Here is a 20,253-nt window from a genome sequence, read left to right as displayed (position 1 = left end):
AGTATATTCTAGGGTTGGACGATATATACTGAACTGGCATATGAAGATGTCCACAGTGAAATATCATGATAGAAGATTATATTATTGTTTGGGGGGAGAGGGTCATCTTAGGGGCGGCAACTCCTTTCTTTTTGTTATACTATTTATATGTATGTTGGATACGTAAATTGTTTTGAGTTTGAGAGACTGACTATCATAGTAAAACCATGAAGCAAGTATCTAAAAGCATTGGTGTAGCCCATTTAATCTAATTTAACCAGACCCATTTAAATAATTTTGAATTTTGTGTATTATTCGTTTAAAATAATTGCATAATTCGTTCTGCACAGCAAAATCTTGACTGTTAAATTGTGTTAACCAAACTCTTTGAATATAAAATGGAAATCCTGAGTTTTAGCCTACAAAGTGTGCACTTCAGTTTTTTTGTTTTTTTTTTCTAAATTGGAAACAACTGTTTTATTTCATATTATAGTCATATTTTATTGTCTTTTATGGCCTTTACCTAATCTGAAAAAAGTAATGAATTATTTGAGGTTGCTGAAGACTGGCCAGGTAATTACTCTAAGCTGGGGCGGCTTCAAATACAATGTAGGAAAATTGGAATTTAAACAGCCAAGATGTGGCAATGAATCAGCAAGTTTCCCCTAGTCATTATAATATTAATAATTCATTGATATTTTTCTAAACAGTATTCTTAGTTAAATGTGCAGGGCGAGACATAGTGAAAAAAAGGGTTAATAACAATATTATGATTAGAAATTATTTGTAGCACTTTGCTTCATGTTTTTCAAAGACACTGGAATTACATTATTTTTTTGTCTTTTTGTAATTCCAGTGTCTATGGGTATTGTCAATCTCTGCTTGGTGTAATTTACTGTGTGGCATGCAGATTTGATCTGGACTGGCATCAGTGGCGATCTGATTTGGTGTGTGTGTGTGTGGCAGGGTGCGCCCCGGTCTTGGTATAGGCCCGGTGGGGGAGGAAGGCTTTTCAATCACAATTTTACGATGGTAGAGGGCTCAGTGGTTGACTTTAATTACAATGGTTCATTTAAAGATGTTATCAAGGAACTTTGTAAACAGGCCTCTAGAGCTATGTTTGCTTTAATGTGTAGGAAGTTTGATTCACCAATGGATATTACACTAGAGCTTTTTGATAGGTTTGTGACACCAGTTATTGTTGTGTGTATGCGAGGTTTGGGGTTTGAGAAGACAGCCATTTTAGAAAGGTTACATCTGAAATTCCTCAAATATACAATAAAAGTTAAAATGTCAACTTGTAATAATATGATGTATGGGGAGTTAGGAAGATATATTGGTGACTATGTATTGGTATTAAAAAGAGAATTATTGGTTACCTGGTTTGTTGAAGGGGAAGGAAACAAAGCTCACCCGGGCAATGAATAAATGTTTGTTTAATTTATATATTACTGGAAAGTATGTATCACCATGGTGATAATATCAAACAGCTGAAGCTAGCAGTTGAGCAGAGGTTAAAAGATCTGTTTTCATGATCATGTGATTTATATTGTAAATCACAGAACTTTAAAATTTTATTTATAAGTATCTACTTTGTGAAAACAGGAGGTATAGCCAGGCTATTTGTGATGTCTAAGTTTCTAATAGCAGAATTCCTAAAATAACAGGAAGATACAAAGGTCTGGAAAAGAATAAAAGGTTTTGTAATTTATGTAATGACCACTGTCTGGGGGATGAATATCATGTTTTGTTTTAATGTAAAAAGACAAGTATCATTGAGAATAGAAAGTAGTATCTGCCAAAATATTCTGTAAACCATCCATCTATGTTTAAACTTAGATTATTATTACAGACAGATAAGTGAGGATAGTATGTAAAGTAGGTGCATTTTTGAGTAATGTTCTGCCTCTCGAGGTGACGTAGTCCATGCTATAGATCTGTTCTGGTTGTTTATTTTTGTACTGCTGCTTTGCTTTGTTTATACCACAGTGTGTGGTCTAGAGTAAATAAAATCTGAATCTGTTGGCCATTGTCCATCGGCCCAACCCTAGTATATGCATGTTGCAGTATGGATTTTTAATGAATTGATAACAGCATTTCCCATCAATAATTAATCAGGAATTCTATTAGGAATTATGCAGTTAAACTAGTATTTTTATGTAGTTTTTGACTGGTAAATTCTTGAATTGGGGCGGGAAAAACTGACTTCAAACTCAGTTGGGGGAAAATTAGGCCTTTAATGTTATTCAAAGCCTCCAAGTCATTTCTCAGGAATGATGCTCTGATTTCAATTTCAGCACTACATAAAACCCTATTCCCTCCAGACTGTGTTGCTTTTGTCTCTCCCTTGGCCCTGTGGCAATGGATTTAAGCCAGCCTACATCTGTGTACTGGTGCTACATCAGATGTTAAGCAATCACCAGAGAGATGCATGCTTCCTCTTTGCTTTAAATGTTCTCGCCTTGGCTGCTGCTGCTGCTTAGTCTTTGTGTCATTTTCCTCCCACTATGGGCAGCACTCGTCTTCTACTGAAAGCTGGGTGCAGTCCTCTGTTTTGAAAGAGCATCTCAGCATGTCTCCTCTACTCCTTAATGACAGCTCAAAGTGAGAGCAAGTTATTCTCTATAGGAACATGTTTAAGGATTCCCAATAACAATGAACCTACTGTAGCAGATATTTAGACATTCCATAAGAAGATATTCCTATGTAAGGTTGTAGCATGCCGACATACAGCATGTACAGTAGAACACTGTGTGGCAGGCAATATGCCCTGCAGGCTTAAGTAAAAGTGTCATATCACCAGCTCATTTCAAAGGCTCGCCATCTTTCTCCTGGCTATAACAGTCCCTGAGATGTAAGGTGAAATTAAGTTTATGAACTTCACTTGATCGCAGCAAAACAACCCATGAGAGCAATGACTCATAGTGGTAAGCCAGATAAGCCAGTATGGATGCATATAGGGCGTTAAGATTTACAGGAAAGCTAAGTTGATACCAGTGCTGCCAGCAAAATTTGATAGTTGCATGTCAGTTTTTTCATTTTCCTTGCTAATTCGTCAATGTGTTCTTATTTTTATCCACATTTAACTAACTATATATGAAATTAGTTTATTTTATCAGTGTCTAAGAAAAAAAAAAGCTATTTGAATTTAGCGAGTCTAATAAAAAAGATGTTTGTCAGTTTGGTAATGATGTAAGTTATAATCTCTGAGAGCCCAAATTGACATATTCAAATTGTGTATTTTGTCTGACAATCAGTCTGAAACCAAAATATATCCAGTTTACTATCATGTATAACAAAAAATGCTTTTTTTTTTCCTTGAAATGCCTGAAATGATAAATCAGTGATCAAAATAGTTGCTGATTAATTTTCTAACAATCAACAAATCAATTAGTTGACTAATCATTTCATCTCTAGTTGTAAACTGAACAAGTATAGACCTCTACTGTGGATTCTCCATCACACACGCTTGTGTTGCGATGGAGAGCCATGTCTCTTCTTACTCATCTCTGAATCCATCTTGTGCTTATATGTAACAGTGGGGTAAATTAAAATGTTAACTTCATCTGATCTTGTATAAAGTTTTAGATAAAATTCAAGTTGCTTATGTATTGTATTAATATGCTGAAGCTGCTTGAGCTGGTGAACTTGACCGGCAGTGGAATTGTGGAGAGACCCAGCAGTGTGGGTGGAGGAAATTGAATTGCCTCTGTGCACATAAAGAGTGGGTGTCAATCTATTGTACATTTTAGAGATAAACTGTGGAGGGAGGGGAACACATTGAGCCTCAGCTACTGCACAGTGTCAGAGATGAGTTGGTGTGAAAGCAGAGCAATTGCCTGTCATTTTTAATTTAAGACATATTTATCAAAGAGTTGGTTTTTGAATTTACAATGGGTTGGGCCAAATAGATGTTTGTTGTGATTGCGTTTATGACTTGTTTTGTATTCTGCCAGATAAGAAATAAAGATTGATATAGATGAACATCTATGTATCCTTGTAGTGCTAAATGACACTTGTTTTGAGTAAAATTGCATTGGTGTCATTTACCAATAATTTGTAAAAGCCATTTTTGTACATATACACAGAAATACATTGCAGGTGTTTGTATTCAGCAGTGAATGTGACATTGGGTGTATTTTCTTGTCTTGTGATTCCAGGGCAGAGCCTAGGCTATGGATTTGTGAATTATGTGGACCCGAAGGATGCAGAAAAAGCCATCAATACCTTAAATGGCTTGAGACTTCAGACCAAAACCATCAAGGTAAGATGTCATGCAGAGAAAATATATTTTCTTTATTGCTAACTTGCATTGACATGTTCATTTTTTTTCTCATCTCAACTAAGCAACCTAATCAGACACAATATCAATCATATTCAACTCACCGAAATTGGTTACCATTCATGACCAGTTGTTAAAAATCCAAGATATGCAGTTCGTGTCTAGATCTCTTGGTTGGAGTCGAAGCATAATGAGGCTAGAGAAATGTGGGGTGGAAAGGGAGCCTATTGTTAATCTGGGCACAGGCAGCTTTGCCTGGGCCTCAAGTAGAGCAGAACTGTTTCTATGGTTGCATGTGCTGTAGCACTGCTGTATGCCTTTACAGGGAGGTGGCTGCCATTAGCATTCATCAGGCAATGTAGCACTCAATGTGCTGGTGGAAAAACTCATTTGCTTCATATAGTGCGGCAGATTTTGTGGATGGTGGAGCCATATTATTAGATGTGGGGTTTTTTGTGTGTGTTAAAGGAGCTAGCCAGACCCTGTCTCACATTGGGCAGAGGGGTATTAGAGAAAATGTCTGGGGGCAAAATCATATTTTGCGATAGAAAATTCATGTTTGAATAGCACAAATTTAAGAGCTGCATGCTTTATTATTTATGCATTTTACATTTAAATATTACACTTGCCAGCCACTTTATTAGGTACACCTGTTCAACTGCTTGTTAACGCAAATATTTAATCAGCTAATCATGTGGCAGCAATTCAGTGCATTTAGATATATAGACATGGTCAAGACAATCTGCTGAAGTTCAAACCAAGCATCAGAATGGGGAAGAAAGGTCGGTGCCAGACGGGCTTGTCTGAGTATTTCAGACCTATACTGCTGATCTACTGGGATTTTCACACACAATCATCTCTTGGGTTTACAGAGAATGGTCCGAAAATGAGAAAATATCCAGTGAGCGGCAGTTCTTTAGGTGAAAATGCTTAATTGACAGCAGAGGTCAGAGGAGAATAGCTAGAGTGGTTCAAGCTGATAGGAAGGCAACAGTAACTCCAATAATCATTTGTTACACTAGAGGTATGCAAAAGAGCATCTGTGAGAGCACAACATGTCAAACCATGAAGCAGATAAGCTACAGCAGCAGAAGACCACACCAGGTGCCACTCCTGTCAGCTAAGAACAGGAAACTGAAGCTATAGTTGGCAAAGGCTCACTGAAGGCAAAAGGGGTGTTCAGTCCGGTACTAGCAAGGTGTACTAAAGAAAATGGCCAGTGAGTGTATATTGACAGTGGAAGATGTGGCGTGTTATGAGCCATGCCTCTTCATTCCCATGAAACAAATGGAACACATATTTTCCTTTCTACCTCCTCTTCCTCAGCTCATACCTCTGAAAGTAGAACATCGGAACGCTTTTCTTATATATGGCACATCCAAAATTCTCTAGCTGCTCTGTCAGAAGTGCAAATAAACCCCAGTGAGGTAGAGGAATATACTTTGCAAATATTAGCATCAAATGAAGTGTGAAGGTGAGACTGGGAGGGAGGCAGGGATGAGAAGCGGCGAGGGAGTTGCCTTGCTGTGGGCAGGGAGCTTAGCTTTCACGTTCACTTTGTCAGCCTTCCTTCAGAGCAGGAATAGAGGGAGTTTTGAGGTGGGGTGACCAAGTGGAGTTCTTATCGATTTGAGAGCACAAAAGGGAATCCTTTCTGGAGGTTTAATTAGTGAGTGAAGTTTTTTTTTTTTTCTTTCTTTGATAGTCATTGCATAAGATTGCAGAGAGGGTCTTGGTATAGGACCATTTAACACATCAGACACTGTAATTAAGTACAGCTGTGGTGTTATTCATGTAATTGATAGTCAAGTCACAAGAACTTGTAGCCACCAAATGGAGTGAATCTCAAGATACAGCAGACTCTGCAATGTTTTTTTTTTCCCCTCTCATTTAGTCCTCCATGACACCACCCTCAATCCATACTTGTACATCAGCTTCAAAACTTAGGCTGTACTGTATTGGTCCCTGCATGTTTGTTGTATAAATGTCTACATGAGTGAAAATGGGATGGTACACTGAGAAAAATGAATTTAAGACTACTCAGGGGTGTAATGATGTATTGATCCACAGGACCTGGTAGATGACTCTCTGGCCTCCCTCTGTTTTCTATTACTCGGCTGTGTTTATGAACAACTGTTGATTTATGCTGCATATTTATTAGCCTAAGTGCTGGGGGGTCTACAAACTGTAGAGACAGCAATGTGCAAGATTAGTTTTAAAAGGCAGCCACACTGCTCTGTTGTCTGTCCGTGTATGTAGGAATTTTGGTGAAATGTTGGATTTATTTTTAAATGAGAGCTGTCTAGACAGGCGCGATGGTTCATCCCTCTCTGTCAGATTTCCATCTGATGTGATCGACAGAAAATGTGCCAGTTTAACTTTTTCTGGACAGACTGATTTGTCACTGTCAATTTAGCTGATAAGAGTAATTCTTCAAGTTGCACTCGGCGAAGAAAAATTGGGTGACAAACACAGACCGTGGAGCAGACAAATTATTGCAGTACATCATCCCATTGTTGTGGTAACTGTTATAAAAACAAACCAAAAATGGAGAAAACTTGGCATAGCATTGGGACGCTTGGAGGTTTTCTTTCAGCAGTAAATTAATTCTGTTGTATTTTTATACAACAGAATTAAAATGTGTTTATATTGGTGTTTTCTCATTTCAGTATTTACAAAACTATTAAACTCCAACAAAAATCAACCCAAAGTTCTGCTTATTTTCTGACAGATCATTGTGTCTTCTTACTTAAGCGGCTGCTCAGACAGAGAGGAGGAAGCACATTTTATTTTTGCTGTATCTGAGTGAATTAAGCAGCTGTGGAGTGCTTTACAGTCTGTTTATTAGTCACAAACAGCCAATGACAGCAGAAATGTTTGCTTTAGCAGACAACTCTGTCGAGTGTCTCCGTGTGTGTGCTACAACTCACACTGATCTTAATTCTTACCCAAAACTCAAATTGCTTATCGTATTTTCTCCAGACCTTCTCCTTTTCCTCTCGTCTTTATGTTCATACAGCTCCACAGATTTGGGAAAAGCAAGAACTTTTGCTGAACTTGAAATATTTTAAAATTGGGAAGACTATTTGCCTCCACATGGAGCAAGTCTGTATCTGTTAATGTTTGCCTGTTTACATCAAATTTGTATCCATTCACATCATTTCATATAGTCTGGAAACTAAACCCTAAACTGAACACCTTAGTTTTCATACAAGTAATAACAGGCTTTTATTTCAGCAAATACATTTTGCTCTAACAGGAACTGCATTGGCCCTTAGATTTGCTTGCATTAGCAATCAGCATGGCATGAGTATATTTCAAGTGAACTCACAGATTAAATTAAAGTTAGTGTTTGCATTCTCTCTGCTAGAAATGGGTCAGCACATGTTCTCTACTCCTCGTGTTAGTTTGAACAAAAAGGTGATGAATACCCTACCCTGATCTTAGGCAATTTGTTGTAGAGATGTGTGCGTGCAGTACTGCATGTGATAAAACTGTAATAGACTAGTGTGCCGGTGGTCATGTGAACTGTCTCTGCCTGTAGGTTTCCTATGCGCGTCCAAGCTCCGCCTCCATCAGAGATGCAAATTTGTACGTCAGTGGCCTGCCAAAAACTATGACTCAGAAAGAACTGGAGCAGCTCTTCTCTCAGTATGGACGCATCATTACCTCACGCATTCTGGTGGACCAGGTGACTGGTGAGTGGGACATGACAGCTGTCACACGGTTTTGCTTTTTCCCCTTTTTGTTCATTTTTTTTTTGCACTACCTCTTACCTCCCTCTACTCCCCCCTAACAAAATGACACAGCCAGGCCTGAGAAATACATCAGAGGTGGTGGTGTGAGATCCCAAAAATGCAATTTTCCACTAGAGGTGTTCATAAATATGCATAGATGGATAGAATATGAAATGGGTGTAAAGTAGCAGGACTCAATGCTTCATAATTTCTTTTCCCCCTCCAATCTCCCTTCTGCCTGCACTTACCTTCTCTTGCTCTCTCCCCCTTTCTCTTCCCATCCCTGAGGTGTACATGCAATGCCTGTTTCATGGCAAGAAATGAAATGCATTTAGAGCAGTTATATTCTCTATTTCTCAGCTGTCATGTGGAAGCTGAGCCCTTATGAAACACTAATAAACAGAATCTTTCACTGAGACATTTCCCAATGGTTCTATCCCCGTGTGTTGCTGAAACGTATATTCCTTCAGGCACGCATTATGGGAATGGTTGTCTTTATTTTTCAAACGCACAGGACCACTTGTTCCTGGAGAATTCACTTTCATTTTACTTTAGTATTAATGGGAAAATCTGTAATCCAACTGTAAATAAAGGGGAAACCCAATCACCAAAATCTCAAGAGTCAAAACCAGATAGACAGACTAAATCTAAGTTCTGTTTTCAGAAGCTTTTAATAAAGTGGCCCCTCTGGACAAAATGGATTGGATACAAGAATTAAAGCAAATGTTGCAAATACTGAAACAAAAACCAAAAGCAAATGGACAAACATAAAGAAATGTGCACTAAAACAAGAAACCAAGCTCCTTTCAAACCAACAAAAAATGTGCAACAAGACAAGAAACATGGGGGGGATAACAGTAATGGACTTTTTTTTTTTTTTTTAAATTGGAAAAGGCAAACACATTGCAGCTCAAGGCTCATTGTCAGGCAGCAGGAAGACAAGACCATAAAGTTGAATACATGGATGACCCAAGAGGGCAATAAGAGGTAACTAAGTTAAAGGAGCAATGTTCATTTGAACTTACAAGATTTGTTGGCTTCTAATAAATGGCAACAAGCAGCTTGTGAATTGTGGCTACCTAGGTAGCAAAAAAGTAATATAAGGAAGTATTGTTAATGCCAACTTAAATCAGTATAACCTCACCATGGAGCTACTAGCAGCAGCTATTTTAATGCAACCTTTCTAGCTGTGTGTAAAGTTTGAATTTATAATTGTTTTTATTACTGCAGTGTGCCACAAAAGGTGGCACAAATTGAACATAGATACAGCAAAACAAAGCAGACACTGATACAAGAACGTTATTAAAACCAGGACAGATTTAGAGTTATGTACAGTATGTTGGTGGGAGATGTGAATGTACGTGTGGCCATGGGAATTTATGGCTATGTGTGGGGAAGGGATGAGAGGAAAGAGGATGAAATGAGAGTGAAGGAGAGGAAAAGATATGCGAATAAGAAATGCTGCATATATGTATGCGTACAGTCATTTATAATTGCTAACATTGTTACAGTGATGTTTAACCATAGTCAATTCTATTTTCACCTCTTACTGCCCTCATGGGACGCCCGTGCTCATCACAATCTTCAGTCTTGTTTTTTTCCTGCTGCTTTCTAATGACCCTTGATGGGAAAGCTTCAGTATCTTTGCCATTGTTCAGTCAAAACAAGTCTAATGTTCACCCATGTTCCCCAGTTTTATGTTTTCGCTGCACACTTTTGTTGATTTGTAGTGGGTCTCTAATGTTTATGCGTCTGCCTTTTTTATGTGCATCAGTTTTGGCAGTATTTCTCGGTGTGGGTCACATTTTCTTAGTGTCTTGGTTTTGTTCTTGTATACATTTATGTACGGTGGTGCTTGAAGGTTTGTAAACCCTTTAGAATTTGCTCTATTTCTGCATAAATATGACCTAAAATGTGATAAGATTTTCATGTAAGTCCTAAAACTAGACATCAATTAAACAAATGAGATAAAAACATTACTTGTTCATTTATTTATTGAGGAAAATGATCCAATGTTACATATTTGTGTTTGGCAAAAGTATGTGAACCTCTAGGATTATCAAATGTGAGTCTGGGAGGCCCTGCCTTATTTAAAGAAGAGAAATGGTGTTGGTGGTGTTAACTATCAAAGTCTGAGCTTCACAACACGGGTTTATGGAAGTGTGTCATTGCTCAAACAAAGGAGATTTCTGAGGACCTTTTTAGAAGAAGAGTTCTTCATGCTCACCAGGCTGGAAGGGGTTACAAAACCATTTCTAAAGAGTTTGGATTCCACCAGTCGACTGTCAGGCAGATTGTGTGCAAATTGAAGACATCCAACACCATTTTTACCCTCCCCAGGAGTGGTCGATCTATAAAGATCACACCAAGAGCAAGGTGTAGAATAGTCCTGGAGGTCGCAAGGGATCCCAGGGTAATGTTTAGGAAACTAAAGTCCTCTCTTGCAGTAGTTACAGTCAACATTCATTAGTCCACCATCAGGAGAACATTGAACATCAATGGTGTGCAAGGCAGAGTTCCAAGGAGAAACCCACTACTGTCCAAAAAGAACACTGCTGAACCAGGACAGCTTGCAATCATTGATGGAACAATGAATTCTGAGTTGTACCAGCAAATTCTACAGGAAAATGTCAAGGTATCCGTCCGTGAACTGAAGCTCAAAAGAAAGTGGGTCAGCCAGCAAGACAACAACCCTAAACACACAAGTCGCTCAACCAAAGAACGGTTGAAGCAGAAGAAAGTTAATGTTTTGGAATGGCCAAGTCAAAGTCCTGACCTTAATCCTATAGAAATGCTGTGGAGGGACCTGAAATGGGTAGTTCATGCAAGGAAGCCTTCCAACATCCCTGAGGTGACACTGTTTTGTAAGGAGGAATGGGCTAAAATTCCTCCAAGCTGATAAACAGTTACTAGAAACGGTTAAATCAAGAAGTGTAATGTTTTTGTCCCATTTTTTTAAATTGGGGTTCCCTTTATGTAGTTTTAGGACTTGTGTGAAAATCTGATCACATTTTAGGTCATTTTTATGCAGAAATTGAGAAAATTGTAAAGGGTTTGCAAACTTTCAAGCACCATTGTATGTTGTCCTTAGTGACCAGTATTAAAGCTTTGTTTACATCAGAAATGTTTCTAAAACATCCAAGAGGGAGTCTAAATTTTGAGTGACTTGTTGATTAATGCTCAAAATTGCAGTCCTCCCTTTATACAGAAAAATATATCAAATATATTCTCAGCTATTAAATAATTTTCACCTCACGATTCTCAATTCAGTGTGAAGCCTCAATAAAAAATTTACAGCATTATGGGCCAGTGATGCACCTAACAATCAGCAATGTACTGCACTTTGAAAATTTTACCAAAAAAAATTCAGATAAAAAGAATCATGGCACTGTGAAATAAAGAAATCTGCATGCTTGCCCTAATGAACTGTTTTTGCACTCCTAGATTACTGTTTGATCCATGTCAGTGAAGTTGACCCTGCAGATCAGGAGTGAGTGTTTGTACAGCTGTCAGCGGAAACTCAGCACATGACTAATCTTTTGTTCATGGACTCTCCTCAGGCGTTTCCAGAGGGGTTGGCTTCATTCGTTTTGACCGGCGAGTTGAGGCTGAGGAGGCCATCAAGGGTCTGAACTGTCAGAAGCCGCCTGGTGCCACAGAACCAATTACAGTCAAGTTTGCGAACAACCCGAGCCAGAAGACCAGCCAGGCACTGCTGTCCCAGCTGTATCAGTCACCCAATCGAAGGTACCCAGGACCCCTCGCACAGCAGGCACAACGCTTCAGGTAAAAGGGGCACACCAAAAAAAAAAAAAAAAAACACTGATTAGAGTTAATACTGCTAGTGATGTTGAATCTACTGACCCTATGAGGCCTTTGAAATTAGCATTTAAATTGTTTCACAGCAGTATTATGAAAGTATTCTGTGTTGGAGCTCATCAATACTCTGGACAGAATAATTCATCCCCATATTCACATTTTCAACTTTGCTGTGTTCCTCCTGTTGCAGATGTAGGCCTACCACACAATTCGGTTTGAGTAGGTTTTGACAAATATGGAGATGAGATGAGCAATACTCTGAGAGATAATTCAATCAGTGGTTTGGGTTTTTTGACATAAGCCTAAGTTAGTGGCCATAAACCTGGAAATTAATCCATAAATGAATCAGCTTTTCAGTCCACTGATTGACCTTGGTGGTGTGCAAAAATGTATTTTTTTTTTTTTTTAAATCACCATTTCTGGAAATCTAATTTTCATGTAATAAGCTATGAGAGCCTTGCTGCAATATTTCTAGCTTAACCTAACACGTTCAGTCAACTAGTTAATAAGGACCTGATAGTTGTGGGAAGTGCATGAGTGGAACAACTCACTTTAATTATGGTATCAGAACTATTACTCATCTCTGTCATCCTGTCAAAAGGTATTCATCAACCTCACGAAAAGCATTCAGTATATTGAAAGTAACGTGTATGTGTGTTGGTCTTATTTTTAGGTTGGACAATCTGCTGAACATGGCCTATGGAGTCAAAAGGTAAACTGATTTTCTTTTCTAGATTTCATAGTCTGCTTTAATTGACCCTGTGGGAAATTCAAACCTAACATGAGGGAGCTGATGGAACACTTTTTTTTCACTCCTTGTGTTTATTTCCTGCATGAGCTCTTGGCAACCTTGCATAGGTAGTTAACGCTGCATAAGGTAGCACTGATTAAATATGTGGTTGTTGATGAAAGAAAAATGCTTGTGTGCACCCCCCTACACACAATGTACAAACACATATATACCTAATCCAAATGGTGCAAGTGAATCAGGCTGTTTGTCTTGCAAAAGCAGCAAGTGATGATGTAAATATTGTGCACATGCTTTATGTTTCGTGTGTAGGGAACATGCTCCTCAGATCAGTGATGGGTGTCACTGAAGGCTACCTGCTCCTCTTTGGCCAATAGCTTTTCAATGCTACAGCTTACTGATGCTGGATGCTGTGGTGGCTGACACGGATTTTGGGAATAAAACATTTCTGCTCATCACTCATTCCTGCACACTCAGCAGGAGTCCCTTCCTATAGTGTTTCAGTGTAAGTGCTGGGGCAATTAACTTCAGTTGTTCTGTGTGAAAATGCATTCATGCAAGTTCAGCTGAAGATAATGTGAGGCTTCAGCAGTCAAATGTATGAAGTCAATCCGAAACTGTGCTCCTAGATCACACTGTGAAACACGTCCCCAGACAGCTGATTTGGAGCTTTCGCGACCAAACACAGCCTGAGGAAAAATCCTGATGGTCTCAGAACTTCAGGACCAAATTTTCACTATTTGTCTTTTAGGACCCATGTTTACAAACCAACTAATCAACATGAAATGATGCGGAATACACTGGTTGGCATCACTTTTTTTTTCTACTTCCATTGCAGTGCTGGTAATTGACCACGCATTCATTACACAATCTGACATGGTTTAAATTAATATAGTGCAGTCTAACACAGATTGCTACCAGTATTTTATTAGACCCATCTTGCACTTGTTTATTTTGACTTACAATACACAATCATTGTTGTCGCACAGTTTAAAGTCTCCTTTAGTCAAATCAAGTAGGTTTCTTCCACATTTTGGGTCACTTTAGTGCAGAATTCCCTGGATAGTGTTTCCTTGCTGAGCTGCAGGAGATGCACTATTACTATACTATATTACTATATTTTGCACTCATGACTAGCTTTGGAAGATCCCTACTTGATTTGACTAACGAGATTTATCAGAATAAATATTAACCTACTTTTTAAAATTCACATTGAGGCATCATTACTACTTGTGACTAATAACATGCAGGAACAGTACATGATACCAAACAAGGCTCTAGTTCCATGCTTTAATAAATATACTCTATGTAACAGAGTATTTTGCAGTTGCACAGTAAATTGATAGTCAGACATGGCACATTGTCTGCTCAGCTGCAGTATGTTAGAAGCTGTGTGTTCTGAAGTGTACTGCTGGACAAACTGTGCAATAATGACACTTTAATTACCTCAATAAATGACATGTTTTTACATGGCTGCCAGTGTGTATGATGAAGCTGTATATCTGAGTGGCCATGGTGACGGCCCTCTGTTATACTGGCCAGGCTGTACAACATACACTTGAATCCCTTTAAGTACATTGCCACCAGTAAAACTTAGCAAGTTTAGTCATTTGTGCTTTACACTTAATTTACCTGTAATTTTTTAACGTGTTCTTCCTTAAAAAAAAGAAAACAAAAGGGTTGTGAATAAAGTAAGGCTTCTGACATTGATGCAGTAAGGTGCTTTAATCTCAACATAATGTCACAACATGTCTAGATTAAAGCATTGTCTACACTGCTTGTCTACATAACAAAGGACAGAATTTTACAATCTTACTTGCTATTGCACAAAATTGCATACATGTATTTTGAGCTCCATGCTCTTACCTTGATCTATTATGGACAGTGCTGTCCTGTTTTAAACTTTGTTGCATCAGATGTCTTTCAGGATTCACCAGGATACCAGTTTGTCTAAGTTCAGTTTCTATAAGAATGTCTTCCTCGAGTATGATTGAAGTCCAGTCCTGTGAAAGCTCAAAGGCCCATCACTGGCGACAATAGACTTGTGATTTCTTTTCTGCCCTGCTCGTTGGCTGACGTCTTCGTTGCCAAATCTCTCCCTGGGTCCTTGATGCTGGGAGCACACCTGTCATGGTGGATGTTCCCTGAGAGGCCAACTGGAGCAGCTAATCTTACGTGACACCTGCTGCAATAATTCATAGCCTTTCCATGCACTTTGAATTTTGTTTCATCAAACTGTAAAACCACATTTACCAAAGACCTGGGCTTTTGCGTGCTTTTTATTCCAAAATTGGCACAAACTCAAAATTTAATATGCCACTTTATTTCCCATTATTATTTCAATTTTTGTTTTTGAGTAAATAATTATGTCATGTATACAAATTGTCCATTCTGGAAACCTGGTAGGCACCTGAGGATTTAAAAAGCAGCTACAATTTCCAAGGGAAAGTATAGAAAGTTCTATTTGTAATCTGCAGCTCTGATATAACTGAATGTGCAAGCATGTTGACTTGTACTGCTCTGTTTGCTACACAGTCAGCTCAACTGACTTTTTTTTTTTCTTGTCATAACTTATTGTCCAGCTGCAGAAAGAATATCTTGATCATCTAATGATTTATGAAAGATTCTGAAGTGAAAAGGTTTTAACACTATGACTGTCAACATGGCTCAGAATGAAGCATAGCTAGTGATGATCCCTGTAGAGACTCGTCAAAATCTAACCCTTATCTTATAAAAAGGCCCATTTTGTTCTCATTTTGGCTCTTGCCTTGAACCATGTTACTTTTTGTATTTTACAGCAGGTTCTCCCCTATGGCCATTGACGGGGTGACCAGCTTGGCTGGCATCAACATCCCAGGGCACGCAGGCACTGGCTGGTGTATCTTTGTCTACAATCTGGCTCCAGACGCAGATGAAAGCATCCTTTGGCAGATGTTTGGGCCATTTGGTGCTGTCACAAACGTCAAGGTTATTCGCGACTTCAACACAAACAAGTGCAAAGGATTTGGTTTTGTCACCATGACTAACTACGACGAGGCAGCCGTGGCCATCGCCAGCTTGAATGGATACCGCCTTGGGGACAGAGTGCTGCAAGTCTCATTCAAAACCAACAAAACACACAAAGCCTAATACCCACTGAGATTGTTTCTAGAAAACTCAGCAGAAAATGGAAACAGAAAATGGAAGCGTATCGACCGTAACTTTCTACATTAGTAAACAGCTTTGTAAATCAGTGTTACGAAGAAAAACAATATTTAGCGTCCAACAATGTGATTTTTTTTTTTTTCATTGCTACGCTTTGAATCTTCTCAATATACTTTAAAAACAGGAAAAAAAAAACTGCAGGTTTTAATGCCTGTGATGTTGAATTCTTTTGCTGTCTTTACAGATGGACCCTCTAAAACGTTACTATAGGTTTTGTCATTTTGTTGCGCATCTGCTTTGAAACAGTAAGTCTTGTAAGGTTATGTGTAGTGATTTTCTTTGTATTTTTCTGTGTCCTGATTTGCCTTAGGTGCGTTATGCCTTCAGTGGTTAGCAAGTACTTATTTTGAACTATTTGCGATTTTGTTGATTTTGTAAGTATTCCGTTTATTGTAATATGAGTTGGTTATTGGTTGGCTGCATAATGTTGCTTATTGTAAATTTAACGGATAAAAGACAAAAAAAAAAAATTCTTAAAGCAGTACCTTGCCAAAGAGCTAAGAACCTCTTTGATGTGGGTTTAAAAAGCATCTATTTTTATAAAAAGAAAAATTTGGAGAAACTTTTTACTGGACCTGGAACAAAATATTTTGACTTGGATACTTTGAGAAATATCTTCATATGACACCTTGTGAGCTTTTGAACTTTACAAGAAAGTTTGCAGTGGTTGAAATTTCTGGAGAGATTTATGATGTAAAAGATACCTTTTGAGATCTTTGTATTATCTTTAGATTATAGAATCAATGGCAGTGCTGGTTTCATTTGTAAAATCATCTGTGGGTGCCCCCGTCATCCTGGTTGTTATGACTAGCAGCTCGCTTTCCGACTTAATTTGGAAACGGACAAAAATACAACTTATTCGCAAAAGTGCATGCAAAATTATAACGCGGAGATATCTTAAAAGGTAAATGGGGGATAAAAATCAGTTCTTCCTAAAGGATTCCCTTCAGACGGAGCCCATGGTGTTTTGTGGTGTACCTACAATATATCATTAGACTGATTGTCTTAATATCAACCAATAAGGGTTTTTACATACTTTGTATGAAAGATTGAGGACAAGCCAATGAAGGCAGCAGCTTAAGAAAACTAGTCTGAAGAAAGAACGGATTACTCCTGAGCTTTGAGCTATGTAAATAAGTCCTTTTTTATGTTGGGTATTTGGCAAATTTCTTTTGGTTCTAGTTTGGACTTCATTGGAAAGTGTGATATTATATATATCGTTTTCTTTTTTCTTTAATGGAGTATGTAAGGTATTTTCATTTAGGATATTAACCTTTTTTTAATTTCAGTTTCCCTTCAGTTGAAATACTTGATTTGTTGTCCTATGGACTAGCATTACAGTGCATCAAATTTGTTGGTTGTTTGGTCTGTAGATAGTCTTGCTTCGTAAAAAAAAAAAAAAAGGTATTAAGAAACTATAGACATTTGTTTTGTTTTTTTATATATAAACATTATAGATATATATTTATGTGGTAAAGAATGGATATAAACCACAGTTTTGAACTATTTGATTACTTTTTTTTTTCATACTCATATATATACGTAATGCATATAACCTGTCTTTAAAATCGTAAAAAGGTGTATATTGCTTTATTCACTTTGGGGGAAGGTCAGTGAAGCAGTTCCATTAACAACACGAAATTGGTTGCAAGAGTTTGACGAACAACATCTTACTCATCTTTAACAACAAATGGAGGCTGGTCGAGCCTTAGATGCACTGAATACTGCACCTGCATCCTGCTTGGTATTTAAACCAATTACTAGTCATGCTTCCCCTTAAAATGAGCAGTGTGCTATGCATTATATAATTATCTTTGCAACTGCTTTTTCTTGTTTATCTATTCCTTCTTTGTGTTACTTGTAAAAGTTAAACTTTAAGTCTAGATGAGTTGTGATACTTGCTGCTGTGGGGTGGGGGACTACATTTTTCATGCCTGACCTGCCATTATTAAAAATAATTTTTCTTTTTGTAACTTCCTCATGATGATTTGGTCTTGACAAATTGTGCTGATGGTCTGGAATGAAAATATGTTCCCTCCCACCCCTCTTATCTCAATTCTTAATGTGAGAATGATTATTTATTTGAAGTTGTATAGTCTGACTTGGTTCACAGCATTTTTGGAATAGAATATCTTCTGTTGAGTATTTAAAAGGATGTACATGTTCTTTACTTTGTGTTTGGATACTTTGGATTTTTTCCATGTTCAGTACATCAATAAATAAGTTGAAGGGCAATGCAGCTTTGTGAATGGATCTTATCATTCCTTTTTTCCTGTTTGCTAAAAAAAAAATGATTCTGCCAATTTAAAATGAAAAAATTTTAAAGTTGGCCAGGGAAATATGTATATTGTAAATCTGCCTCTAATTCCAGTGAATCCTGAGCAGCATGAACAACCAAACTCAACTGCTGAACTCTTTGTTCCTCAAAATCTGCAAAATGCACGATTTGAAGGAATGGCTTGACATTTTGGGAAATGAACTTAATCAACTTTCTTGCTGAGTTTGATGAAAAGATACCACATTTGTCTGTCCACTAAGTCATGCTCTTTAGCTTAGGTTAGCATAAAGACTGGAAGCAGGGGGAAATGGCTAGTCTGTTTACTGGTGCACCTGACAACTGGTGCTCACTGGACCCTCGTCACTGTGATATTGCCAGGCAACCACCAGCGGAGACTCCAGGAAGTAGCTGCACCTGGCCAAGAAATAGACTGGCACTGTGACACTGTATCTTGTCATTTCTATACTTAGGGTATAAATGTATGGATTAAACAAATGTGAAAATGTGTTCTTTAGCTTTAGACGTACTGAAAGGAAGATTTAATGTTACTTTTAGAAAGAGCCAGGCTAGCTGTTTTCCCCTGTTACTTGTCTTTGTGCTAAGCTAAGCTAACCGTCTCCTGGCTGCAGCTTCATATTTACCATACAGATATGTGATATGTTGAGATGTGATATCCTTTCATCTTTTTCTCAGCAAGAAAGCAAAAAAATGTATTTCCCAAAATGTCAAAATACTCCTTTAATGTGACCTGATTCAGTACATACTCATCAGGGACATTTCATCTTTTTTCTTTGTGAATTATTGACATTATCTCATGCTTTTGTTTCAAAATAGCTCTAAGGAGACCATGTTTTTGTTCTAGCGATGAATGCTACACTTGTCAATTGCTACTGTGATTAGGAGTAAAGTTGAATCTCTGACCTTAAATTGTAGCTGCCATCTTTTACATTGTCTTGTACCTTTTCATTGCACAACAGGTTGAAGTTAAAGGAAGGACAAATACACAGTAGTATAAATACACGTCATTTTAAAGCTTTCAAAATCAAATGTCTGAAAAAAATGATCTGTTTCCAAGTAACCTCAACAGATAATTGAGGCAGAGTTCAGGTGCTGGCTTGAATGTGCTGTCACAAAGAGCAGCACAAGGCTTGAAGGAAGAAGCCTGATATAGAGTATTGATTTTTTTTTTTTTTTTTTTTTCCCCTTTTTCTTTTTTTTTTATCTCATGCTCCACTTGAGGCCGACAGCCTCGCTGAAGATGAAATGGCCTGCTTTGAAGTGTGCTTCCCTACCGCGCTGACACCTCACACTGCCCGACTGTCATTTTAGGGGCATTGCAAGGACGCAGATGGAAACCACACCACCTTTTTGTAAAGAAAAGCTTCTCTAAAGTACTCACTGTTTGGAGAGGGGAAAAAAGTTCCAGCTTGATGTGCAATTTAATGAAAACAATATTTACAGCACGCTCCATCATCTAGTCATTCTAGCACTCTGTGTGGCTAGCAGAAGATAAGGAGGCTAATCTGTAGCTGCTTAACAAGCTTTCAGTCTCTACGATATTTACTGTTCCATTAGCCTGCATGTTAGAACACAAGTAATCTTTCCTGACAGCAGTTTTTAGTTTGAAAGGAGTCATTTATGCTGTTTAAAAGCATCCTTTTTGTCAATATTAAGATTGCATGGCACTTGTCGAGTTTGCTGTGCTTTACTGGAAACAGATATTGATGTGAGGAGCTTTGAGCTGAGTGACGGCATGTTTGGTTCTTATCTTGTTTGAGGCTCTTCTCCTAACTGAAACTGGTCTCATCATGGTAGACAAGTTACATGATTGGACATCTTCAAGCTATATGTTGTGATTACATGCCGTTAAAAACAAGATTAGGCAAGAGGCTTTAGTAGTTAATGGCCATCACAGTTGATGTCATATCCTTATTTGATGTAAAGAACACATTTTTAGTCTGTGGGTTTCTGCAAGCAGCAGACTGAATCATCAGTGTTCTGACTGATGCTTGAAAATTACTTTGACTTCTTTTTGACTGCTTTGGACAAGCAGTCCTTCAGATCACAAGATGAAGCACAAGGGACAAAAATGAGCTTTTAACTTTGAAGAGTATACCATTTTATCCTGAGTGACGTCTCAGTGCCTGCTATGCAAAAGGCCAAAATATTACACTGTGTATTTTGATGGAAAATGCCATTGGCAAAA

General features: G+C 38.1%; 1 protein-coding gene across 5 annotated transcripts in view; it reads left to right on the top strand.

Moving 5' to 3' along the window:
- elavl2 (ELAV like neuron-specific RNA binding protein 2) overlaps positions 1-18,004 on the top strand; it is a 39,918-nt gene extending 21,914 nt beyond the window's left edge. For 4 of the 5 annotated variants that reach the window (XM_044341351.1, XM_044341354.1, XM_044341352.1 and 1 more), the window contains 5 exons: positions 4,140-4,243; positions 7,806-7,959; positions 11,559-11,784; positions 12,491-12,529; positions 15,364-18,004. In XM_044341351.1, coding sequence (XP_044197286.1) covers positions 4,140-4,243; positions 7,806-7,959; positions 11,559-11,784; positions 12,491-12,529; positions 15,364-15,694 — 854 coding nt within the window. In that variant the 3' untranslated portion in view covers positions 15,695-18,004. The remainder of the gene's footprint in view (positions 1-4,139; positions 4,244-7,805; positions 7,960-11,558; positions 11,785-12,490; positions 12,530-15,363) is intronic. The other variant, XM_044341353.1, reaches the window with a different exon arrangement.
- Positions 18,005-20,253: the final 2,249 nt, after the last annotated feature.

The sequence above is a fragment of the Thunnus albacares genome, chromosome 22 (assembly GCF_914725855.1).
Source record: "Thunnus albacares chromosome 22, fThuAlb1.1, whole genome shotgun sequence".
Taxonomy (NCBI): domain Eukaryota; kingdom Metazoa; phylum Chordata; class Actinopteri; order Scombriformes; family Scombridae; genus Thunnus; species Thunnus albacares.
The sequence above is the reverse complement of the archived record's forward strand: the minus strand, read 5'-3'. Positions and strand labels throughout refer to the sequence as shown.